Genomic DNA, 27,182 nt, shown 5'->3' on the forward strand with positions numbered 1-27,182 from the left:
GTTACCCACAATTCACTCTGTCTCTCCGTATCTCAAGATGGGCGCCGATTGCTGACTTGCTTAGGTCCTGTCGCATGCCGTAAAGTGGTATCGGGGTTCGGGCGCGGCCGTGTCACTATGGGGCGAGTACGAGTAGAGGCCAGTATTGGACCCGATAGCGATACCAGTATTGATATCCCTATTATTAATGTGAACGTGTATGTGTGTGTGTGTGTGCGTGTGTGCATGTGTGTGTGCGTGCGCCTGTGCGCGTGTGTGTGTGTGTGTGTGCGTGCGTGTGTGCGTGCGTGTGTGTGCGTGTGTGTGTGTGTGTGCGTGCGCCCGTGCGTGCGTGTGTGCAGAAAAGCCACGTCCCGTACAGAGACAGCAAGATGACACGCATCCTGCAGGACTCTCTGGGAGGAAACTGTCGCACCACCATCATCATCTGCTGCTCGCCCTCCATCTACAACCAGCAGGAGACCAAGACCACTCTGCTGTTCGGACAGAGGTGTGTGTGTGCCTGCGTGTGTGTGTTTGTGTGTGTGTGTGTGTGTGTGTGTGTGTGTGTGTTTTAGTTGGTTCATCCTGCCATCCATCGATACATATTCTGTGCATGACAAGTCTTGCTATTATGGTAACACTTTATAATAACGTTCAGTCGTAAGTCATTTATAAGCCTTTAGTTAATGATGAACTAACCATTTACAAAACATGAATATACATTTGTAGATGATTAATGCATGTTATGTTAACATATACACATGTGTCATCTATAAACCTTTAGTAAATGAAGTGTTCCTCACCTGTTGTAAATGATGGGTAAATAATTTACAGACCGACAGACTGACAGATCAGCGACGCACTGTCTGAAGGGTGTTATCTTCCAGTAATCACCAGCTCGCTGTAAATTATCCCGCTCATTACATGGCTACCTACTAAATCAATCAATTATTTGACACAAAATATAACAAAGATTTGATTGATTTGAAAACGATTTAATGGCTTCTGCCAAAAAAAAGTAGTCTGTCCTGCTGCTTGTAAATAGAGTTTCCTGTTTCTAAGGAAGAAAGCAAATATTATGAAAGAGAGAGGTGTTTGGTAGGCTAACGTTACCTTGCTATTTTAACAGACTGTGGCTAGCTAACTTTCTTTGCCACAAGGTGTCACAAATGAGCTTGTTAAATTGACTGGACTCCCTTGTGTGCATTGATATGAATGACGTGGCCTGTGACGTGCATGTCACCGCTCTGATGTATTCCTAGCAGTGGTGTGTTGTACAGAAATATCAGACCGCCGAATGCCGTGATTGACCAATCAGAATCGAGCATTCAACCAGGCCATGTAATAATGCACAGAATTGACCGTTCTATGTAACTCGGTCCAGAGCCAAGACCATAAAGAACACGGTGTCTGTGAACCTGGAGCTGACCGCCGAGGAGTGGAAGAAGAAATACGAGAAGGAGAAAGACAAGAACAAGAGCCTGAAAAACATCATCCACAGACTGGAGGCCGAGTTGAACCGCTGGAGGAACGGTGAGAGCATAATATCAGCGTTCAAGGGAGCTCGGATCTTGGGGGGAAAAACAGCTCCGACCTGTAAAAAAAAAAAGAATTGAACGGTTGTCAAGGTCGGCATTACAGGTCGGAAATTCGGGTGTCATCAAAGTGTTTGTTGACATAATAGTTGAAGCAAAGGTTTGTTTCTCAGTGGATTTGTCATCTATGAAGGTTAATAAACATTTAGGTGCGCGGGGCACCTTTCATGAAAATGAGCTTTTGGAGCTGAAAATCGGTGGCCATCTTGGATTTGAAGGCCAAAAATAGGTCGAATCATCAAAACAACATTGATTATGAATTATTTGACCCCAAAAATCCCAGAAACCATGTATTTTGCAGCATTGTAGGTCAAACCATTGAAAAGGTCATTTCCAACATAGCTGAACAAAATGTACTTAAGTAAAAGTAAAATGACTGATTTTAAGAATTACTCAAAAGTACAAGTAGGCCTACACAAAAAAGCTATTCAATTTAGTAATTCGAGTACTTGCAATTAGTTACTTCCACCTCTGGTTTCAGGGGAGGATGTTCCCGAGGAGGAGCAGCGTGACCTGGAGCCATGCGACAACACGCCCGTCATCGACAACCTCTCGCACACCGCGGGAGACCAGGGACCGACCGGAGGCCAAGGACCGACTGGAGAGGAGAAGAGCAGATATGATGAGGACATCAGCAACCTGTACAAACAGATGGACGACAAGGTGACAGCCTCTCTAAGCTGACATGACCGTTTGTCTTCCACAGATCCCTGCTCCTACGGGAATTGCACCGCCATTGATGTCACTGGTTTTATTGTACATATCTGCTATCGTTTTATTGATTTGACTGTGTTTCATGCGCTGTTTTTCCTGCAAACGTATCACTCACTCCTCCCTGCAGGACGATGAGATCAACCAACACAGTCAGCTGGCTGAGAAACTCAAGGAGCAGATGCTGGACCAGGAGGAGGTTTGTCTGCCCTCTTCCTGTTTAAACAAATTCATTATTTTCATTCAAACACAAAAAAATCACACCCAGGTGAAAAGTAAACGGTGGAGGTTTTGAAGGTCATGTCCGTGACATCATCAGTGGGTATATATGACATCATCAGCCTATCAGTGTCTGTCATAAATCACTGATGACATAGTACATTAGATTGAAAGCGATTTGTTGCAGGAGCAAATTCTGTTTTCCTTTCTCTTTTTTGACACCCACCCCCCATTTCTGAATTTGTATGGAATGATTGAATTTATTGGGGGGGAAATTAAGTTGAAATTGATTCTAGAAATCAAACTCATGATTAGGGATGGGGTGCGAGAGCCGGTAGTCTCTTAACACATTCACTGTGTAGCTTCTGCCAAGCCGTTTTTTGAGGATTCTGGCTCATTTTACAAGAGCCAAGGATAATTTTCTGCTTGGACTTTGTGAACACGAAGTTCACAAAAGTACTAATAGAATGTGTGCTTTCTCTGTCTAAAAGAGTTAGTTTGTAGAGTTAGTAGTTATGTAGATATTAGCCGTTGAGTACAGCATGGTTTCAGCGTCTGAGACAGGAAGCTGAGATAATCGCAGTTTTGTGAAATTCAATCAAACAGGCAGAACAGTCACTTTAACCATTTATTTTTGGCATCAGTGAGAGATCAGACATCTGAACAATATAGTTCTGAACACCCTCTCCTTCAAACTCCTCCCTCCGTGGGCGTGTCTGGTGGCGTTTGTCACAAGCCAGTTTCTCCTGCCTGTCTGAGCAGTGAGCAGCCTCCCTTTCTGGCGGCCCCTCGTCGGCGAGTGTGGCGAGTGTGGACTGTGGATGGGACTCAATCGTTTCTTGGATTTTCGGTTGAGAGCTTTGATGAAGCTTTGTGCGATTCTAGGCTTTATGCTGCCCACCCAGTCTATTTTTGGAACCCCCCACCGTTGTGCGCCCGTGTGCAGCAGCGTGAAAGCGTTTTCGCCTACAGTATGAGAATGAGGCTCGTTCGTTTCTGGGTTTTCGGAATGCGTGCGATTCTGGCCTTTCTGCGGGTGTTTCAAAGTGTGTTTCACCCATAATCTATTATGCAAATTTGCAATCCCCCACGCCAGCACCGCTCTCCGCTCTCGGTGTGCTGCTGCTGGCGCGGCCGCTCTTGGGCGAGTCTGGTGACTGATGACTGTAAAATCGCCAAGCCATTTCCTTGAGAATGGCTTCCTCCCGCGGCTGTTTTTGGTTGGCTTTCTCTCTGTCGGGAGAGCACTGTCGCCACTTAGTTGGTCGGTAAAATAGATTATACACATTCAATACTTCCAATATTTTTATAGGAGACGTGGGGGGCATTGATCCACGTAGCACCGTCAAAAAAATTTTTTTTTTTTTTTTGACGAGTCAACTCGTCATTGGCAGTGAACGGTTGGATTGTGTTTGACGAGTCAACTCGTCATTGGCAGTGAACGTGTTAAAACAGATGGTTGGCTCTCGCAATTTTCAAATGCTTCCGCCAAAACGTCTGTACGTCGAGCACGGAAAACTTTTGGTAAAAACGGAAAGGGAAACTCATGGAAAATAATGAGCGATGATATGGGGATGTGGTCACGTGGTCCTTTGTCACATGTCATCCCCTCTCTCTTTTCTGTCTGCCTGCTGTCCTATCAAATAAAGGCAAAATTCACAACAAATATTGTACAAATACTTTAGTGTTGTCTCGACTTTCCACCAAATAATAGAAAAGTATTGATAGTTTTACAGATAAAGTACATGGTCTCGAAAATGGTATCAATATCAATAAAAAATTTAACGATCCCCATCCCTACTCGCCATGCTTTTATTGAGTTTTTATCCTATTAAAACCATATTGCATTGAAAAGTCCTAGATATTCTGTATAACTGTCTCATACATTACACACTTTGCCATTTTAACTGTCTAACTCATTTTGATAGTTACTTTTTTGTTTGTTATTTGTTCTTTTTTACTGTTGATTTTTCTTTTCTTTGTCTATCTTTTTTCTACTTTCCGTTGTATTTTTTACTTTGTACGGATTATTGTTATTATTTGGTTTTCTGATGTAGAGATCATAATAAGCTCTTTCAGGGTTTCTCGTCTCTACCTGCACTTTATTTTCTTGTTTGCACCCCAACCCCAGTTTTTATTTACGTGTGCAAATAAATCAATAAATCAAAAATGGGTATCTCCCCCTGCGTTGGTAGCTGCTGGCGTCGACTCGGCGCGACCATGAGAAGATCCAGGAGGAGTTGTGCCGGCTGCAGATGGAGAACGAGCTGGCCAAGGAAGAGGTGAAGGAGGTGCTGCAGGCGCTCGAGGAACTGGCCCTCAACTACGACCAGAAGAGCCAGGAGGTGGAAGAGCACCAGCGGGCCAACCAGCAGCTGGCCGAGGAACTCACGCACAAGACGGTGAGAAAACATCAAGTTTGACGAGTGAATTGACCCAGATCCACTGTACAATGTCCCCATGTGTTTTGTGCAGGGGTGGAAAGAGTACCAAAAATAAATGTAGTCAAGTAGAAGTACTGTTACTTTGACGAAATGTTATTTAAGTAAAATTAAAACGACTGGTTTAAAAATCTACTTGCGCCTCGGCTCTTGCGGGCGAGGCGGTGCAACCGGCGAGGAGGAAGAAAGACGCGCGGTAGGCTAGAAAGGAGCACGCTCAATTTCTAGTTCAAATAAATAAGGGTGTAGGGGTCGAGTGGTAGAGGCGTAAAAACCAAGTTGTTTTAGTTGCCTAAACTCAACCAAGTTGTTTTAGTTGCCTAAACTCAACCAAGTTGTTTTAGTTGCCTGAACTCAACAAAGTTGTTTTAGTTGCCTAAACTCAACAAAGTTGTTTTAGTTGCCTAAACTCAACAAAGTTGTTTTAGTTGCCTGAACTCAACAAAGTTGTTTTAGTTGCCTGAACTCAGTTGCCTAAATTCAACAAAGTTGTTTTAGTTGTCTAAACTCAACAAAGTTGTTTTAGTTGTCTAAACTCAACAAAGTTGTTTTAGTTGCCTAAACTCAACAAAGTTGTTTTAGTTCCCTAAACTCAACAAAGTTGTTTTAGTTCCCTAAACTCAACCAAGTTGTTTTAGTTGCCTAAACTCACTCAAGTTGTTTTAGTTGCCTAAACTCAACCAAGTTGTTTTAGTTGCCTAAACTCAACCAAGTTGTTTTAGTTGCCTAAACTCAACCAAGTTGTTTTAGTTGCCTAAACTCCACCAAGTTGTTGATTGATTGATTGATTGACTTTATTTGGTGATGTCAACAAAACAGGGCACAAATACAAAAACAGACAATCACCGAGGATAAAAACACAATAAAGCCCAAAGGCTTATTTCCATTGCGGTCCTCTGAACATAAAACATAAAAGAGACAGACATGAAACACGGATGGGTATCACCGCAAACACTCAGATTAAGATTAGTAACATTATTACTAGTTTGAAAAGTAATAAAGGCACACTTCAATATTATACAATACATATACATTTGTTGTTATATGTACAGGAATTACCAGCAAGACATGGGGGTTGCGTCAGAGGTGTTATGAGTGTGTTATGCCCGGCCTAGGGAATACCCAGCACAACATAAAAGAAGATGACTCCCCCTTTCCCCTCTCCCAAGGATGACCATGCCACGAAAGGTTTTCAGTCCACAGAGTAATATTTATTTAGATATAGCAGCAGAGAGCATCAGGATGAGCACACTCAAAATAATAAACAAAATCTATATTTAAACCTAAGCTTACCTGCAAAGAAAACCCCCCCAAATAAACAACATGGTGCTTACCTACTTAACTAATAACAAAAACAGGAGAAAAGTTAACTAAATATAAATCAAAGATTCTCACCCCTACATGCTGCTATAGGACTGTTCACAATTATCATCAAAAGTTCAGTAATTGATACAATGAACAAATTGGTTTAGCTAAGCTAACCCAACAAGAAGGAAGCAGCTCCTGCCATGACACAGCCGGGTTGGGAGAAGGAAAAAGAGGAGTGAGGTTCCTTTTTAAAGCCGGCCCGCATCCGTCTCCAACCAATCACCAGCCTAGTCTGTGATGATCACCAGCAGCACCTGCAGCAAGAACTCAGAGTACACTGGAGAGCTCCACGCCAGGCAGGGAGGGAGAACACAGCACATCAGAATACACATAATGATCCTCTGGGTCATAACAGGGTGTAAGAGCGCCACTTTGCAGTGAGTCTTCAGGGGGAGTTTTCTGCGAGCGGCCTTGCCGGGCCGACAAGCGAGTGGGGGCGCCAAATGGAGATAGGATGTTTGGGTTATGGCGAGAGAAACCGCATTCCAATTGATTATTCCTCTCCAGTCATGGTCTTCAACTTAAACACTTTGCCATGCAGAACAGCAAGTTTCTCCAAAATGTGATCCATCTTGCGATTCTGATCAGAAGTCACAACAGTCTGAGTGCTCACGGCTCTGCCCACCTCGTTTAACATGTTTAACATGACGGGCAGCTTTTGGACTTCTTGAATGGCTCCCATCATTCCAATTTTCCGATAGACCAGGGCAACGCTCAATCCTAGAAGCAAATGTCCTGTTATCATAAATCCAAATAGGTAGACATCTTCGATGTCCTCCACGGAGAGAACCGCCAGGCAGACAACCCGCCACTTCTCCCACGCGTCCATCATGTAGGCCGCAGGGAAAGTACCGTCTGGGCAGATAGGTTCCCCCGAACCTGCGCTTCTCGTGGAATTTATTTTGTCAATTGCGTTGAGAGACCAGCTTATCAATTCCATAATTACTTCAGATAGTTTCGAAGAGACAGTGCAAGAGTGGTCCCGATCAGGACGAGTGAGCAGGCAGTAATAGGGGAGAGAGAGGGAGAGAGTTGCCTGAACTCAACAAAGTTGTTTTAGTTGCCTGAACTCAACAAAGTTGTTTTAGTTGCCTAAACTCAACCAAGTTGTTTTAGTTGCCTAAACTCAACCAAGTTGTTTTAGTTGCCTAAACTCAACAAAGTTGTTTAGTTGCCTAAACTCAACAAAGTTGTTTTAGTTGCCTAAACTCAACCAAGTTGTTTTAGTTGCCTAAACTCAACCAAGTTGCTTTAGTTCCCTAAACTCAACAAAGTTGTTTTAGTTGCCTAAACTCAACCAAGTTGTTTTAGTTGCCTAAACTCAACCAAGTTGCTTTAGTTGCCTAAACTAAACAAAGTTGTTTTAGTTGCCTAAACTCAACAAAGTTGTTTTAGTTGCCTAAACTCAACCAAGTTGTTTTAGTTGCCTAAACTCAATCAAGTTGATTTAGTTGCCTAAACTCAACCAAGTTGTTTTAGTTGCCTAAACTCAATCAAGTTGCTTTAGTTGCCTAAACTCAACCAAGTTGTTTTAGTTGCCTAAACTCAACCAAGTTGTTTTAGTTGCCTAAACTCAAAGTTGTTTTAGTTGCCTAAACTCAACCAAGTTGTTTTAGTTGCCTAAACTCAAAGTTGTTTTAGTTGCCTAAACTCAACAAAGTTGTTTTAGTTGCCTAAACTCAACCAAGTTGTTTTAGTTGCCTAAACTCAAAGTTGTTTTAGTTGCCTAAACTCAACAAAGTTGTTTTAGTTGCCTAAACTCAACCAAGTTGTTTTAGTTGCCTAAACTCAAAGTTGTTTTAGTTACCTAAACTCAACCAAGTTGTTTTAGTTGCCTAAACTCAAAGTTGCTTTAGTTGTCTAAACTCAACAAAGTTGTTTTACAGTAGTTGCCTAAACTCAACCAAGTTGTTTTAGTTGCCTAAACTCAAAGTTGTTTTAGTTGCCTAAACTCAACAAAGTTGTTTTAGTTGCCTAAACTCAACAAAGTTGTTTTAGTTGCCTGAACTCAAAGTTGTTTTAGTTGCCTAAACTCAACCAAGTTGTTTTAGTTGCCTAAACTCAACGTTGCTTTAGTTGTCTAAACTCAACAAAGTTGTTTTACAGTAGTTGCCTAAACTCAACCAAGTTGTTTTAGTTGCCTAAACTCAAAGTTGTTTTAGTTGCCTAAACTCAACAAAGTTGTTTTAGTTGCCTAAACTCAACAAAGTTGTTTTAGTTGCCTAAACTCAAAGTTGTTTTAGTTGCCTAAACTCAACAAAGTTGCTTTAGTTGTCTAAACTCAACAAAGTTGTTTTACAGTAGTTGCCTAAACTCAACCAAGTTGTTTTAGTTGCCTGAACTCAAAGTTGTTTTAGTTGCCTAAACTCAACAAAGTTGTTTTAGTTGCCTAAACTCAACCAAGTTGTTTTAGTTGCCTAAACTCAAAGTTGTTTTAGTTGCATAAACTCAACCAAGTTGTTTTAGTTGCCTAAACTCAAAGTTGCTTTAGTTGTCTAAACTCAACAAAGTTGTTTTACAGTAGTTGCCTAAACTCAACCAAGTTGTTTTAGTTGCCTAAACTCAAAGTTGTTTTAGTTGCCTAAACTCAACAAAGTTGTTTTAGTTGCCTAAACTCAACAAAGTTGTTTTAGTTGCCTAAACTCAACAAACTTGTTTTAGTTGCCTAAACTCAACAAACTTGTTTTAGTTGCCTAACCATAACCAACGCCACAACCTGTTGAAATTAACTGACGTGATATTCTTCAAATTAACCAATGTGGCATTTTCAAATTAATGCTGGGGGGGGCATAACTGGAGGAACGTAACCAGCAGTATTGAAACATGATGAAAAAGGGTATCCTGTGTGTGCATTAAGAAGTGACACCAAGTCTCTTTTAAGTCGAAATTGGGGACACACACCCGACTTAACACCAGGTGATTGGGGACGGCGGGTGCAATTGGGGACAAAAGCTGTGTCCCCAGTTGGTAAAAAGCTTGTTTTGGGGTCAGTGGTTAAGGTTAGGGTTGGGATTAGGTTTAAGCAAGTAGTGGTTATGGCTAGGGTTAGGGTTAGTCTCCAGGGAATACATGTGAGTCTGTGTAAATACAGTAGCTCAAAAGTAACCTAAGTAAGACTGTGTGTGTGTGTGTGTGTGTGTGTGTGTGTGTGTGTGTGTGTGTGTGTGTGTGTGTGTGTGTGTGTGTGTGCAGGCCATGCTGTCAGCAGTGCAGAGAGACCTGGGGGAGCTCCAGGAGCTGAGTGCTCTGCAGAGGAAGCGAGCGGCGGAGGTTCTGAACCTGCTGCTGAGAGACCTGAGTGACATCGGAGCTATCATCGGCACCGGAGATGCCAAGACCACCGCGGTGAGGACACACACACACGCACACGCACACACACGCACACGCACACACACACACACACACACACACACACACACACACACACACCATGGCACCATCAGCTCTGATCATCGTTATTTACCATTATCATTAGGCACTCGTTCATCTAGAGCAGTGGTTCTCAAAATTCAAGGACCCCTAACTGAGATAAATTACCCCACGGACCCCCATTTGATAAGATTTTGTCCCAGGGTCCCCCATCTGATAAGATTTTTGCTTTCAAATGTTGTATTACAGAAAGTGTATGAAACCAATAACCAGCCATGTGCCAGTCATTGTGTTACTTATGAATGGACTTATAGTGAAAATAAATGATTCCCCTTTCCTGGAAGCCCCTCAAGGACCGCTAGGCGTCCCCGGACCCCACTTTGAGAACCACTGATGTAGAGCTTTGTAACAATACTTCACTTCAATAGAACTGGCCACAAAGTCTGGCCTCAATGACAAGAATAGAACAGGTGTGCATGTATTGGTGTTGGTACATCACTGATGATACGTCCCAGTTGCATCCATGTGATGTTTTTTCTATATATTGCCCATCTATTAACATGGGTGAGTCTGTTCCAGCAGTTTTACTGGAGCTGCACAGAGCCGTACCGCATCTGGTGGACATCGGGCTTTATCCTTCTCTTTTAACGGTCCTTGGTTTTCTGCACAAAAAGTGGCGGCAAAACTCTGATTGGCTGGGCTCTAATGGAAGTCCGGCTGTCTGCGTGCATCGTGTATAATGTACCGCCCCACCAGTTGCGTCATGCAAATAAGGAGGTCCGTTGGGTCTGTCAATTCATATGTCTGTCACCCATTTTTTCTTTTTTGTCTTTTTTGTGGTCCTTACTTTTCAAGAGTTGTGTCCCAGATATCTACGTCTGGCTACTGCGACACTAAATCCTAAACTAAACTAACTAAACTAAACTAAACTAAACTAGACACATGCACGCACGCACACACACACACACACACACACACACACACACACACACACACACACACACACACACACACACACACACACACACACACACACACACACACACACACACACACACACACACACACACACACACACTTAGCATTCTTATTATATGATTCAGAGCCTGTATTTTTTTAAACTTTTACTTCAGTAAACAAGTTGAATGTACTACTTAGGAAAAAAAAGTAAAAAATCAGTTTTTCTTCTTGTTCCTTCAGTTGGATGTTTGAGCTTCACTGTGCAGAATGATGTCTGTGCAGAGTTTGACACTATAAAGGCTGTTTTCACATTCATCTGCTGAAAGTGGAAAGTTTCTCTGTGCTGACTGAAAAGGCAATTTTCAACAAGCATGATTCATGACATCACGAATACTGGAGCCAATCCCTGTCCAGTATTTAGCAGTTAAAGCCCTTGTTTGTATGTTGTGATTGGCTTGTTAGGTTCTAGTTAACCCTGATTGGTTACTTTGGAATTTTTAATGAGGCTGATGGAGGAGAAGTCATTTTAAGGACAATTTAACCCCTTTTTAATGGGAAAAACCATCAGACACAAATGATTATTCAAAGTCGAGTATTTAATACACATCTTTTGAGATTGAATTGTGTACTTTTCCCACCTCTGCCCCTCCCCCCCCCCCTCAGGGGAAGGGTGTGGCGGTGGAGGAGGAGTTTACCCTGGCTCGTCTCTACATCAGTAAGCTGAAGTCGGAGGTGAAGTCCGTGGTGAACCGCCGGCAGCAGCTGGAGAGCGCCCAGGCACATGCCCACACCAAGATACAGGCCAACGACAAGGAGCTGACCGCCTGCCAGCTGGTCATCTCCCAGGTAACCATCTCCCAATCCCAGGTAACCCTCTCCCAGGTAACCCTCTTCCAGGTAACCATCTACCAGTCCCAGGTAACCTTCTCCCAGGTAACCATTTCCATGGTAACCCTCTCCCAGGCAGTGTTGGGCAATTAAATTAGTAATTAGTTACTGGTTACTTCTCTCAAAAAGTATTTTAATTACTTTAACGTTACTAGTTACTTCAAAGCAATTAGTTACTAGGGAAAGTAACTTTTGCTTTACTACTTCAATTCTCTTATTAAAGGGACAGCTCACCCTAAAATCCAAAATACATATTTTCCCTCTCACCTGTAGTGGTATTTATCCATCTAGATCGTTTTGGTGTGAGTTGCTGAGTTTTGACGATATCGACCGCAGAGTTTCTGCCTTCTCTCCAATACAATGGAACTGGATGGCACTCGGCTTGTGGTGCTCAAAGTGCCAAAGAAATACATTTGATAAACTCAACAGCAATGTCTCTTTCCATAAATCATGACCCCGTTACTCAAGATAATCCACAGACCTTGTTATGAGCAGTTTCATGGAGGAACTATTTTCTTTTGACCGTACTACACCCGCTAGCTGCTAGTTCCTATATGAGACTGCAAAAGAAAATAGTTCCTACATCAACTGCTCACAACAAACTCTGTGCATTATCTTGAGTAACCGGGTCATGATTTCTGGAAAGAGACAATGCTGTTGAGTTTTTCAAATGTATTTTTTTGGTGCTTCGAGCACCACAAGCCGAGTGTCATCCAGTTCCATTGTATTGGAGAGAAGGCAGCCATCTCGACGGCCAATATCTCCAAAAATCAGGCAACTAACACAAAACGATAGATGCATAAATAAAAAGCACTGCAGGTGAGAGGAAAAATATATAGCTTATAGCCAATTCAAGGACATTAGGCTCGGGGGCTTATAGCCTACTCAAGGTCATTAGCCTCTGGGGCTTATAGCCTACACAAGGTCATTAGCCTCTGGGTCTTATACTGTAGCCTACTCAAGGTCATTAGCCTCTGAGGCTTATAGCCTACTCAAGGTCATTAGCCTCTGGGGCTTATAGCCAATTCAAGGTCATTAGCCTCTGGGGCTTATATAGCCTACTCAAGGTCATTAGCCTATGCAGGTGCTTATAGCCTACTCAAGGTCATTAGCCTATGCAGGGGCTTATAGCCTACTCAAGGTCATTAGCCTCTGGGGCTTATAGCCAATTCAAGGTCATTAGCCTCTGGGGCTTATATAGCCTACTCAAGGTCATTAGCCTCCGCAAGGGCTTATAGCCTACTCAAGGTCATTAGCCTCTGGGGCTTATAGCCAATTCAAGGTCATTAGCCTCTGAGGCTTATAGCCTACTCAAGGCCATTAGCCTCTGCAGCTCTGGCTGCAGCTTTGGTGTGTGGGAGGCGGTGTCTCTCCCCAGACTAGAAACCAGATAATCCCCTGAAGTTGTCCACTATTTTCATGTCCTAAAGTAATTAGTAACTAGCCCAGTTACTATTTCAGTAACTGTAATTGGGTTACTAAATTTGAAAAGTTATATTACTAGTTATTGCATAAAGTAGTTAAGTTAACTAGTTACTTAATAACTTTACTTTAGTTACTGCCAACAATGCTCCCAGGTAACCCCTCTTGACAGGTGACCGTCAGCTAATAATTTATCAGGTAACCATTGCACAGGGAATTATCTCCTGAGTAGAATAGAGAGTAGAGTCATAACATTTCACATGGACCAAAAAGTAAATAAAATAGTTTAAAGTCCCTGGAAACCAGAAATATTTCTTTATTATTTAGCATTTTGAGTTAATCACATCACAGGACCCTATGTTAAGCCACCAGCCAAATTTGAACGATGATGAACGTTGCAAAGTATATAAATTTAGGTTTGACAGTCGTGGCAAAACTCATGAGAATCAATTATTTTTTAGGGTGTATTTTCTCCCGCGGACTGTGTGGGCGTGTCCCGTCTGCAGCAGGTTTTCCGAGAGAGAGAGAGCGCGAGACAGAGGGGGGGAGGGAAACGGAGAAAGAGATCGAGTGCACACAGCACGAGTGTGTGTGTGTGTGTGTGTGTGTGTGTTCGTTGCTCGGAGAGGGAGAGAGAGAGACTTGCTGTGTCTGTTTGTGTGTGTGTGTGTGTGTGTGTGTGTGTGTGTGTGTGTGTGAGAGAGAGTAACCTCGCGTCACCAGCCTGTGTGTCTCTCTCTGTGCTCTCTCTCTCACTAGTCCCGAGAGAGAGAGAGAGAGAGAGAGAGAGAGAAGCATAGCGCTTGGCACGACGGCACACAGAGTGGGAGGGAGACGGACAGCGAGGAAGCGCTGTCACTGGGGGCAAAGAACGGACAAAAGGAGGGTGGGTGCGGATTGCGTGCGTGTACAAAGGTTATATGAGCTTATGACGTCATAAGCTCCTGCGTTTTAGCACCTCGCGCACTGCTGTCTTCAATGAGGAAGTACTTTGTAGAATCTTGTAGAAAAGTGTCGATTTTAAGGCTTTGGGTTGAAAGTAATGTATAATAATTTCGGAGGCACAAAATTACTAACATAAGACCCTAAATAACATAGTTAGAACGTTTTTGTGGATTTTGGTTTCCAGGGACTTTAAAAATAAGAAAGTATCAAAAAAATGTTTAAAAGTAAAATCCCCCGCCCCCCCTAGTTTTCGAGTTACGAAATGTTATTTTCTCTGTATCTAAATGGGAAACACAGGAAACACCTCTCCTGTTTGTGTGTGTGTGTGTGTGTGTGTGTGTGTGTGTGTGTGTGTGTGTGTGTGTGTGTGTGTGTGTGTGCACAGCACCAGGCTAAGATCAGGTCTCTGACAGACTACATGCAGAACATGGAGCAGAAGAAGAGGCAGCTGGAGGAGAGCCAGGACGCCCTGACCGAAGAGCTCACCAAGCTGCAGGCCCAGGGTATCACACACACACACACACACACACACACACACACACACACACACACACACACACACACACACACACACACACACACACACACACACACACACACACACACACACACACACACACACACACACACACACACACACACAAACACACACACACACACACACACACACACACACACGATACACCCCTACGTGAAACACGTGAAAACAACCCATTTTCACTCACAACTGGTCATGTAGGCTATGTACTTTATAAAGGAGATAAATTCAGTTCCAGGTGAAACATTTTGAAACATCTCACCTATGATGAAACTGAAGCAGATCACAGGAACTCAAATGTCTTCCCCTCTCCTTCATTGGTTCCTCAGAGAAGATGCAGGAGGTGTCAGGGGAGGAGAAGGAAAAGGAGCACTTCAGCAGACTGGACGGAGATGAGGAGATCAAGGTAGGAGAGGAGTGTCACTACCTAACCTCGCGTCACCAGGCTCTTCTCGGCGAGAAAGAGCCTGGGATTTTGTCACTCGGCCTCTTTCCGGCCTAGACAGGAAACAAGCAGTGGAAACTGAATAAGAAATGGATGTAGGCTACCGATCAAAGTTTTTGAACAAGTTCTTGTAGAAACATCGCAGATTCACAATATCACATATTTTAAGCCAATACAGAAGCTTTTTTTTTTTATCAGGCTCTAGCTAACGTAACCTCGCCGCATCAAGCTAACGGCAACAAAGACGATTTTTTTTTGGCACGTACTTGTTTCCTGTTTCCTTGGTTTACGCCCCCATGGCCAAAAGCGGTGTAAAGCGTGCCCAGACTAGTCACTACCCGATCTACAACTGGCTGATTTGCACAGCGCATGCGCGAGTGGATCCGCCATCTTGCACAGCTACTGTATCCCTGCTTTCGAGTGGGCTCGTGTTTACCGTGAATACGACATAAATTCACTTGAACAGCCGCCTCATGTCGTATTCACGACTTGGTATGTGGAATCTTTCTGAAAGCTTCGAAGCTCACGACTTGTGACGTGTCTTGTGACGTTTTCACAAAATGGCGGACCCCATGGACGTTGATGGAAAGTAAATATATTGACATTTTACCTGTATAGAGCTTTTCATAGTCATTTTATATGTCTGAGGAACATGTTGATATTCTCAACAGTCTCATCTTGTTTCCTCTGTCAATATGCCTTTGCATTTCCTGAATTAACGTAGTTAGCCGCTCGCTAGCTAGTGGTAGCTAAATTGTTAGCCTCAGTGGCTTCTAGTGAACTGTGCATGTTCTAAATGGGTGTGGTCACCTCTCTCCCCCGTCTGAGACTATTTACGATGGATATATTAAAAGAACTGGATAGGGGACGACGGAGGCTGCTCACTGGCGCATGAAGCCATCATGGGAGGGTTTTCTTCCTGGTTTTACTTCCTGACCATGCAGCCTAAGGTGAAGTGCGCATGTGTGCCATGACGTATTCCATGATGTCTCCCACCCCTCCCACCCATGGATGTATTAAAAGAAGAAAATACACCTGTATACGGCTCTTAGTGGCTTCTGAAGAAAAAATGCCCCATAAAAAAATATTTGATAATTATAAGAGTCGTTTTATACTTTGAGTGACACCTGGAAAAAATTCCCCTGGGTTTAACAGCTGCCAGGGTCCCCATGCAAGTGGATGGGAATTTTCCTTTCTGGGCTGCATGGCGTCACATGACTTGCAATACAGAGCTTCGCCACCATGTTCAAATGGCTTCACAGCCCAGCGCTATTCCTGGGGACTTGCTATTTACCCCCCTGCCCACGTTATTATGGATTCCACACCCCTTCCAGGCAAAAGCTGAGATTCACACCCATTTCACATGACGCGACAAGAAGCCAATCGCCTGCTCTGCTAACCTTTCTATGGTAGCAAAACCTGTACTCAAAAAGTCGTCACTTAACCGTATCACTGCCTTAAATGTAAGTTTAACCTTCGCCAATTGCAACTTCAAACGGATATATTTTTCTTCTTTTTGTGAACATCCATTTTACAAAATGTGTGTGTGTCTCTGTAGAGCCACAGGGAAACACATCAGAAGCAGCTCAGCCGCCTGCGAGACGAGATCGACGACAAGCAGAGGGTGCTCGACGAGCTCACCGAGTAAGGGCACACACACACACCCACACACACAGGCACACACACACACACACACACACACACACACACACACACACACACACACACACACACACACACACACACACACACACACACACACACTAAGCATTCATCATTGCAGTACATAACAAATGTAAATCATTTTGAACAAGTGTCAGTGTTCAATAACATTAGAAACAAAACCAAAACATCAATGAATTTATTTTATTCAATGTGAATGTTAATGTCTCTCTCTCCCTCTCTCTTTCTCCCTTTCACTCTCCCTCTCCTCCAGTCTTAACCAGGGTTTATTGTTGGAGCAGGAAAGACTCATGTCAGACTATGACAGGGTGAAGGCTGAGGAGCAGGAGAAGGACTCCAAGCTCCAGAAGCTCATGTAGGCCCCACTCACAGCGCCACCTGTCTGCAACCACTGACAGAACCTTTCCACTCAGGCAGCCCATCCTCTGTCTCTCTCCCTCCCTCTCTCTCTCTTTGTGTGTGTGTGTGTGTCTCTCTCTCTCTCTCTCTCTCTCTCTCTCTCTCTCTCTCTCTCTCTCTCTCTCTCTCTCTCTCTCTCTCCCCGTTTAGTTTAGTTCATTAGGATCCCCATTAGCTGCAGCAAATGCTACAGCTAATGTTACTGGGGTCCGACACATACAATTATACAGAACATAATACGTACAAACATACAACATAACATACAACATAATACAACATAATACCGACATAGCAAGATTAAAAAAAAATACAGTGCACAACAGTACAGTACACAAATGGTGTAAATTATATAATGTCCGTTCAGTAGTCATTGCTCATCAAAATTATAAATTTGTTGAGTTTCATGCTTTCAAATCATCGGCAAATCCACAAACATGGTAAATAGGTAAATACCATAAATAAATAATAAAATTGGTCTCTCCCTCTCTCTCCCAGTTTGCTGAATGAAGAGAGGGAGCAGGCCAGAGAGGACCTGAAGGGTCTGGAGGAGACTGTGGTGAGTCACATCACGCTGATCCTAATTCAGAATTAGGATCAAATCACATCAAAATCACTTTAATCAGCAAGTATGAAATCAATATCCAGGAATTTGTCTTAGTGACATGCAGACTAAACTATTCATACTACCCTTCTTGAAATGTACTACCATTTATGTAACTAGGAATCCCGCGCACTATGTGAGCTCGATTCCTAGGGTGAGACTCTTGTCCTCTTCTCCATACGTACACTCCCACCACTTATACCCTCAGCCCCCAGTTGAGGAACATTGAGGAGGGGGCGGACCCCGAATCTGTAATTTGTGTAATATTCTGTGAGAGGCAGCAATGTGCCGCAAGGCATCCAGTCTGCTGGAAAGCCATTAGAAGAGCAAGAAGAAGAGTGACATACAATTGCTCGAGAATTGCTCGAGTGACATCACTGATGAGATCACTGGTGAGTGGTGACATCACAATTGCTCAAATGACATCACTGATAACATCACTGATGACATCACAATTGCTCAAGTGACATCACTGATGACATCATCACTGATGACATTGCCGCCACAGAAACCACTTAGCCAATTTTAACCAAGAGAAGATGCCCCAAGTGAAGGAAGCTAATCATAATTTTTGAATTAGGTAATTATGGCTGACTAAATGGACGAAAATGGCCAATTAGTGGCCAAAATGACTCAATATAGGTTCAGCACCATGGAGAGCTCCAGAGTGGAGGAACACACAGGTGAGCGGAGTTGGAATCAGCCAGGGAAGTGGACTATGAAAAACTCTGGGGGAGTCTGGGGAGAGAGAGGAAAGGCTGCATGCCAACTCTGTGAGCGAGGCATGTGCAGATTAATGGTCGAACTTGCACCTGCTATAGGAGCCTAATAATACATATACGTTACGTTTTGGTCCCAGTGAAATGTTCTATGGTCTCTCCTGATTATAGCGTTAGCTGAACGTTTGGTTTGAACCAGTAAAACTCTTTTTATAAGCATTTTATGAAATGTCTATGGGAAAATAAATGGCGGATGAAAATCTCTGGTACAGTGCTGAAGCAGGAAGTAGGTGGTTACTTTGCCTCTCTATAGTATGAGTTGTGCCAAACAAACGTTAATATCTCAAAAACTATAGGCTACATCACATCGCTTATATTTTGACATTCTGAGTGAGAGCAGAATTAGCTCAAAAGTTTGATGTATAATATATGCATACCGTGTTAAAGTTGTGTGTAAACTGTTGCAGTTTTTAAAATGTAAACAGAGTTAGCCGGCTAGTCAGACACACAAGCCTTGTGCCACTTGGGCTCCATAGGGTTCCATTGCCGTTGCCACCCAGTGATGCGGTTTGTTTACCAAAATGCTGCTCGGCTGATCCCTCTTATAGTAATGCACAATTATGACAGTAGTAACGGTAGCAGCTGTAATAAAAACAGGACTAACAATAATAATAATAATAATAATAATAACAATAATAGTAGTAGTAATAATAGTAATAGTAGTGATGGGTCTCTTCCCACTGGAGTCATGATCGATTCTGCATCCGCGTCCATACATGTAGCTCCTGCAGGAATGGGAGACACAAAGACTCTGGGAAGAAGTCAAGTCAGTAACATGCATGAATGGGACATGAATGTCAACAGATATGGCTCAGTGTGTCTTGGAAAAGACTTCCCTCTAAGACATACATGGAAAGTTACAAGAAATATTTACAGTAAAAGTTATTATGTGGAGTGAAATGGATAGGTGGGTGAACTCAGAATTTTCTTTGTATTTTAACATCACCGTCTTGTCTTTGCTGTCCTCAGGGCAAGGAGCTGCAGACTCTACACAACCTGCGCAAACTCTTCATCCAAGACCTCACCACGCGCGTCAAGAAGGTACAGCATGCAGTGCTCTGCGTCTTATGGCTCTTTTCTATGTTAAATGGTCCTCACCACACCCGTCATGAAGGTACGTCATGCAGTGCTCTGCGTCTTATGGCTCTTTTCTATGTTAAATGGTCCTCACCACACCCGTCATGAAGGTACGTCATGCAGTGCTCTGCGTCTTACGGCTGTTTTCTGTGTTAAATAGTCTTCACCACACGCGTCATGAAGGTACGTCATGCAGTGCTCTGCGTCTTACGGCTGTTTTTTGTGTTAAATGGTCTTCACCACGCGCGTCAAGAAGGTACTTCATGCAGTGCTCTGCGTCTTATAGCTGTTTTCTGTGTTAAATGGTCTTCACCACGCGCGTCAAGAAGGTACGTCATGCAGTGCTCTGCGTCTTACTGCTGTTTTCTGTGTTAAATGGTCTTCACCACGCGCGTCAAGAAGGTACGTCATGCAGTGCTCTGCGTCTTACTGCTGTTTTCTGTCTTAAATGGTCTTCACCACACGCGTCAAGAAGGTACAGCATGCAGTGCTCTGCGTCTTACTGCAGTTTTCTGTGTTAAATGGTCTTCACCACGCGCGTCAAGAAGGTACGTCATGCAGTGCTCTGCGTCTTACGGCTGTTTTCTGTGTTAAATGGTCTTCACCACGCGCGTCATGAAGGTACGTCATGCAGTGCTCTGCGTCTTACGGCTGTTTTCTGTGTTAAATGGTCTTCACCACGCGCGTCAAGAAGGTACGTCATGCAGTGCTCTGCGTCTTACTGCAGTTTTCTGTCTTAAATGGTCTTCACCACGCGCGTCAAGAAGGTACGTCATGCAGTGCTCTGCGTCTTACGGCTGTTTTCTGTGTTAAATGGTCTTCACCACGCGCGTCAAGAAGGTACAGCATGCAGTGCTCTGCGTCTTACGGCTGTTTTCTGTGTTAAATGGTCTTCACCACGCGCGTCAAGAAGGTACGTCATGCAGTGCTCTGTGTCTTATGGCTGTTTTCTGTGTTAAATGGTCTTCACCAGGCACGTCAAGAAGGTACAGCATGCAGTGCTCTGCGTCTTACGGCTGTTTTCTGTGTTAAATGGTCTTCACAACGCGCGTCATGAAGGTACGTCATGCAGTGCTCTGCGTCTTACGGCTGTTTTCTGTGTTAAATGGTCTTCACAACGCGCGTCATGAAGGTACGTCATGCAGTGCTCTGCGTCTTACGGCTGTTTTCTGTGTTAAATGGTCTTCACAACACGCGTCATGAAGGTACGTCATGCAGTGCTCTGTGTCTTATGGCTGTTTTCTGTGTTAAATGGTCTTCACAACGCGCGTCATGAAGGTACGTCATGCAGTGCTCTGCGTCTTACGGCTGTTTTCTGTGTTAAATGGTCTTCACAACGCGCGTCATGAAGGTACGTCATGCAGTGCTCTGCGTCTTACTGCTGTTTTCTGTGTTAAATGGTCTTCACAACGTGCGTCATGAAGGTACGTCATGCAGTGCTCTGCGTCTTACGGCTGTTTTCTGTGTTAAATGGTCTTCACAACATGCGTCATGAAGGTACGTCATGCAGTGCTCTGCGTCTTACGGCTGTTTTCTGTGTTAAATGGTCTTCACAACACGCGTCATGAAGGTACGTCATGCAGTGCTCTGCGTCTTACGGCTGTTTTCTGTGTTAAATGGTCTTCACAACACGCGTCATGAAGGTACGTCATGCAGTGCTCTGCGTCTTACGGCTGTTTTCTGTGTTAAATGGTCTTCACAACACGCGTCATGAAGGTACGTCATGCAGTGCTCTGCGTCTTACGGCTGTTTTCTGTGTTAAATGGTCTTCACAACACGCGTCATGAAGGTACGTCATGCAGTGCTCTGCGTCTTACGGCTGTTTTCTGTGTTAAATGGTCTTCACCACGCGCGTCAAGAAGGTACGTCATGCAGTGCTCTGCGTCTTATGGCTGTTTTCTGTGTTAAATGGTCTTCACAACACGCGTCAAGAAGGTACGTCATGCAGTGCTCTGCGTCTTACTGCTGTTTTCTGTGTTAAATGGTCTTCACAACGCGCGTCATGAAGGTACGTCATGCAGTGCTCTGCTTCTTACGGCTGTTTTCTGTGTTAAATGGTCTTCACCACGCGCGTCATGAAGGTACATCATGCAGTGCTCTGCGTCTTACTGCTGTTTTCTGTGTTAAATGGTCTTCACAACGCGCGTCATGAAGGTACGTCATGCAGTGCTCTGCGTCTTACGGCTGTTTTCTGTGTTAAATGGTCTTCACCACGCGCGTCATGAAGGTACGTCATGCAGTGCTCTGCGTCTTACTGCTGTTTTCTGTGTTAAATGGTCTTCACAACGCGCGTCATGAAGGTACGTCATGCAGTGCTCTGCGTCTTACGGCTGTTTTCTGTGTTAAATGGTCATCTATTTATGCATCACTGTTCTGAAAATAGCATCTGGTACACTCAGGGCTGGGTATCACCACTGATTTCCTGAATCGATTTGATTCCGATTCACAAGGTCCCGATTTGATTTAATTAACTTAACATGACCCCAAAGCAGTTACAATAATGTACTTTTTATTTAACACGACCAACACACTACAGCAGTCAACACAATATAATTATGATACTTAACTCATTGAGTGCCATGGACGTCCTTCGACGTCCAATTAAATAGTGACGTAGAGTGCCACGGACGTCCTTCGACGTCCAATGCGTTTTTTGACGGTGGGACGTCGATCAAAGCCTTCCGCAGCTCCTGTACAACTATAGTAGCTATTGGAGGTCTATAACCTATTTTACAGAACCCTTAGGTGGCGACAGTGCTCTCCAGATTACAGAAATGTCAGGAATACACAGCCTGAAATAGCCTTGATCAAAGAGAACCCGCTCATGCTGCAGTCCAGAGCCATGTAGATTGTTCTGGCTGCAACTGACGGTGCGTGCGAACACAGTCAATCCGCGCACACAACTGAGTCCTTCTGCCTCTGTCTGTCTGTCAGCATAGTTTCTCCACATGATTAGCCGCTAGAAAAGCAGCAGCGCGACACTGAAAAGCCAAACCTTTCACTGCAGTCCGCGTGTGGCTTCTCCATGTTGCGCTGCCTGGGAGGCGGCGCACCAAAAGCATTCCGAAAATAGACGCTTGGTGCGAGGCTGTGTGTTACTAGTGTGGGGAGGAGTTTTCAGCTGAGGGGGGGGAGGGGGGGTGGGGCACGCAGGGCAGGACACAACTACACCACATCACTACATCAGAAAATATTATCTAGAGTCAGTGAATGTGCTTGAAATGCTGCATTTCACAAAAGGCTGAATATCTCAGCTTATAATTTGAAATGCCTGAAAACGCTGAAAACAACCTATCTTCTCCGGCTCATAACTAAAGAACGGAAAATGGTATCAATAAACTTTTTTTTGCTGATGATACAATAGAGTCTCCTTGTTCTTTTTGCGTGTTCGGTGTTTACATAGTAATATCACACAATATTCTGTGGGCCTCGAGAAATCACTGAAAACGCTCTGAAAACTCTGGCACTGACTGACTGACTGTCCGTTCTCCAAAAGTGGCTGGCACTCAATGAGTTAAATGTAGGAAAAGGCATATATTAAAAGATTGATCTCTATATTTTATGAATCGATATCGGATCATTCAAATGAAGATACATTTGATTCTAATTTGTTACACCCGGCCGTAGTTTTCCATGGTTTGGTGAAGCACTTTTACTGTGTTCAGAGTGCAGAGCTGGACTGTGAGGAAGGAGTGGGCAGCATCGCCCAGAAACAGAAGATCTCTTTCCTGGAGAATAACCTGGAGCAGCTCACCAAAGTCCACAAGCAGGTACTGTGCCCAAACTAAATTCACTTTAATAGCCACAGTAAGTAATTTGATTACAAACGAGGAATTTGGGAAGGTGGCTAAATAATGCTCCAAATTTAGGCAAAACTTTGGTGAGAGCATGGCCATTTTTAAAGGAGTCCCTTTAAAAAATATATATATATTTTCAATTTTAACAATATGAACAAGCTCAGACACAGTAACGGAAAACAAACAACAAAACCCTAACAAAAACATACATATATCAACAGTAATCATAATGTGGTGCTACCATCCATATAAGGTGCTTATATACTTGTAAGAGATGTCGCGCATGGAGTCCCACGCAAGGCGTCCAACAGAAACCAGCCGGGCAAGTCACCCACCGCCCTTAACCTCGTCGAGGTAGGCCAGAAACAGGTCCCAAATAGTTAGAAACTTTTTAAGTGAGTTGGTTCTCAAGGATCTGAGCCTCTCCATCCTTATAACAAAGATCATGTCCGTCAACCACAGTTGGAAAGAAGGTGAAGAGGGGGACTTCCATTCTTTCAGAATTAGTTTTTTGGCAACAGTTGTCCCCAGTGTCAGAGACTGTTGCACAGCTGTGGGGAAGTCCAGAGAGGTCTCCAAGCAGCCGAAGATGGCAAATATTTTGGTCCAGAATCCCGACAGTGAAGGGCAGAACCAGAAGGCATGAGACAGAGTGCCCTTTGACACCTGTCACACAGTGGTGAGACAGAGGGGAATAACTTGTGCAACTTGTGCTTACAATAGTGAAGACGATGAGCTTAAAGGAGTCCCTTGACCTCTCACCTCAAGTTATCTGAATGAGAATGCGTTATATGGGTACCCATGAGTTTCCCCTTTATGACATGCCCACTGCTAATCCTATGCAGTTTTTGGCAAAAAGCATTTTTGCATGCAGTATAAATATGTTATTTCCACCTATTCTATTTGAATATGTATGAATTGCATGAATACCCATTAGAGATGATGTGAACAGTCACATAATGCCATTTAATAGATTGGTGTGTATTGTGTCAATGTGCATGAATAGTGGAACTTCTTGTTGATCAAAAATGGCAAAGAGAAGGCAGTTTGTCTTTGAGGTTGCCTCATGTCCCATAATGCAGAGCGGTATTATGTTTGAACGCAGCATAACACGCCACTGTTCAAATCTAACCTCTCCTCTGCTTCCCCTCCAGCTGGTTCGTGATAACGCGGATCTCCGCTGTGAACTCCCCAAGCTGGAGAAACGTCTCCGGGCCACGGCGGAGCGCGTGAAAGCCCTGGAGAATGCCCTGAAGGATGCCAAGGAGAGTGCCATGAGGGACCGCAAGCGCTACCAGACAGAGGTGGACCGCATCAAAGAGGCCGTCCGGGCCAAGAACATGGCCAGGAGGGGGAACTCTGCGCAGATCGGTGAGACCGGGACAACCCAACATGAGCCATTAAATACCATGATATAGAATATACAGTGAACTCCTCTTATAGTGATCACTTTGGGACGGGTCAAATTGATCACTATAAGCGGATGATCATTATAACCGATTTTTGTCTTTTTATTTATTTCTCATGCAGATTACCATCTAACTGACATTTGTAAATGTATTACATGAATACAGTACATATAAAATAATGACATGGACAGCTTTGATATTTAATGAATTGTATTGACTTTCAAAATACATGCAGTAAGTTAGCCTAGGCCCAGGGGCGTTGTGCGCCGCCAAAAAAATATTTGGGGGGTTGGAAACTAGATTTAGAGGAATATCTCATTTTAAATTAACAGACTGAGCAGGTGTAACCATAAGGCTATTTTCCAAACTGCTCAGCCTCCTGGAAAGATTCATAATCACCAGACTAAGTACATTGCCCAGGCTCAATGGACTTGACAAAAAAGGGAGACCACACGTTTCAAAGCAATGTAACACAATGTTTATTTTGGCTGGTATTGCCTTTTCAGAAGGTAGAAATCTTTCCTCTAGAGCAGGGGTTCCCAACCTTTTTTGTGCCAAGGACTGGTAGATACATGGGAAAAAAACGTTGTGGACCGGTTGTCAATTTTAATGGTTTTAGTTATATATATTTACTCACCAGGTGGCGACAAAGGGTAAATAACAGCCTTTTGTGTTGTACTATATGTAGCCTATACAGTATTTATGTTTTTGTTTTAACTACAAACATAAATAAACGTCAACTTGAAACTATGTTTCAACTACCATACACAGCCTATAATATTATAGCCTATGTTTATATATATATATTTTTTTACCTCTCAAAAATCTGAGGGGGCAATTGCCCCCTCAGATTACAATGGGCATGACGCTCTGCCTAGGCCTCCAGCTGTTTCACAGCGGTCTCGCTCAGCCAGACAGACACAGACACAGACACAGACACACAGACAGACAGACAGACAGACAGACAGACATACAGACAGACAGACAGACAGACACAGACACAGACAGACAGACAGACAGACAGACAGACATGCACCAAGTATCGCTGCTGCGTCTCGGTCATTTTTGGGACATTTTTGGCACTGTCCCCTGCATGGTTGCCTGCATCCAGCCTTAACATCTTACTCTCTTCATCAGTGTAAGGAATACATCGTGCCCACAAGCAGAACCAAAAGACATGAACTCTATATATTGTCTTCCTCACTCTCTTAAAGGAGAATTTTGTTTTTTTTTAACCTGCAGCCCTCTCCTCACATTAATTATGATCTGACGACTCACCCAGTGATCTCCGCAGCGTTTTTGTCTGTCCTAGGCGTTGTTGTGATCAAAATAGTGTGCAAGCCAGTCCTAGAATGTAGCTCCGTGGGGGCCAAGTGGCAGCGTGTTTTCCTCCATCTAAATAGACAGTTTTATTCCCGTTTTCGGAAGAACCAGCAGACTGCTATTGTCCCCCGGGCTCTTTACAGCGGTAAAGAGCGCCGAGCGGTAGTTGTTACAGGCATGCCAGGAATCCCAGGCATCCCATTTCCGCCTGTCGGGTCAGTGGACTTTCCTGAAGAGAGTTGTGTCTCACTGACCCGACAGGCAAAAATTGGATGCCTGCAACCACCAGTGAAAAGAGCCCGGGGAAGAATTGCAGTCTGATCGTTCCTTAGGGAACAGTTTATGACGATATGCGTCGAAAACGGGAATAAAACTGTCTATTTAGATGGAGGAAAACATGCTGCCACTTGGCCCCCACGGAGCCACTAATTCCCCCCCCCCCCCCCATTCGTTCTCATGAATGAGAAGACCCAAAATGATCACTGTAAATTATTCAAACAGCATGTGTGAATGATTCCGTAACAAGCTTTTTGATCCATATCAGTTTGTCTCACTATTGCTTTCACTGTATTACTGAATGGTTGATTTGTGTGTTTCAGCTAAGCCCATCCGCCCTGGCCATCACCCCCTGTCTTCCCCCATCAGCTCCATCAGAGCCGGAGGTCTTTACAGCCACAACTACCACAACAACAACAAGTAAACCTGCCGCCTGCTGTAAGTCTTTACAGCCACAACTACCACAACAAGTAATGCTGTAAGTCTTTACAGCCACAACTACCACAACAACAACAAGTAAACCTGCCGCCTGCTGTAAGTCTTTACAGCCACAACTACCACAACAACCACAACAAGTAATGCTGTAAGTCTTTACAGCCACAACTACCACAACAACCACAACAAGTAAACGTGCTTCCTGCTGCAAGTCTTTACAGCCACAATTACCACGACAACCACAACAAGTAATGCTGTAAGTCTTTACAGCCACAACAACCACAACAAGTAAACCTATGCCTGATGTAAGTCTTACAGCCACAACTACCACAACAACCACAACAAGTAAACCTGCCGCCTGCTGTAAGTCTTTACAGCCACAACTACCACAACAACCACAACAAGTAATGCTGTAAGTCTTTACAGCCACAACTACCACAACAACCACAACAAGTAAACGTGCTGCCTGCTGCAAGTCTTTACAGCCACAATTACCACGACAACCACAACAAGTAATGCT

General features: G+C 43.8%; 1 protein-coding gene across 1 annotated transcript in view; it reads left to right on the top strand.

The window, feature by feature from the left end:
- LOC310773283 (kinesin heavy chain-like) overlaps window positions 1-26,651 on the top strand; it is a gene marked incomplete at both ends in the record, with an annotated part of 44,365 nt that extends 17,714 nt beyond the window's left edge. Inside the window, 16 exons of the mRNA XM_083633164.1 lie at window positions 342-490; window positions 1,367-1,515; window positions 2,059-2,240; window positions 2,419-2,487; window positions 4,703-4,909; window positions 9,509-9,661; window positions 11,309-11,491; window positions 14,286-14,403; window positions 14,768-14,844; window positions 16,442-16,527; window positions 16,820-16,921; window positions 17,461-17,521; window positions 19,315-19,386; window positions 23,088-23,192; window positions 24,374-24,590; window positions 26,551-26,651. Of these exons, the coding sequence (XP_083489290.1) occupies window positions 342-490; window positions 1,367-1,515; window positions 2,059-2,240; window positions 2,419-2,487; window positions 4,703-4,909; window positions 9,509-9,661; window positions 11,309-11,491; window positions 14,286-14,403; window positions 14,768-14,844; window positions 16,442-16,527; window positions 16,820-16,921; window positions 17,461-17,521; window positions 19,315-19,386; window positions 23,088-23,192; window positions 24,374-24,590; window positions 26,551-26,651 (2,031 nt within the window). The remainder of the gene's footprint in view (window positions 1-341; window positions 491-1,366; window positions 1,516-2,058; window positions 2,241-2,418; window positions 2,488-4,702; window positions 4,910-9,508; window positions 9,662-11,308; window positions 11,492-14,285; window positions 14,404-14,767; window positions 14,845-16,441; window positions 16,528-16,819; window positions 16,922-17,460; window positions 17,522-19,314; window positions 19,387-23,087; window positions 23,193-24,373; window positions 24,591-26,550) is intronic.
- Window positions 26,652-27,182: the final 531 nt, after the last annotated feature.

The sequence above is a fragment of the Poromitra crassiceps genome (assembly GCF_964638095.1).
Source record: "Poromitra crassiceps genome assembly, chromosome: 3".
Classification (NCBI taxonomy): domain Eukaryota; kingdom Metazoa; phylum Chordata; class Actinopteri; order Beryciformes; family Melamphaidae; genus Poromitra; species Poromitra crassiceps.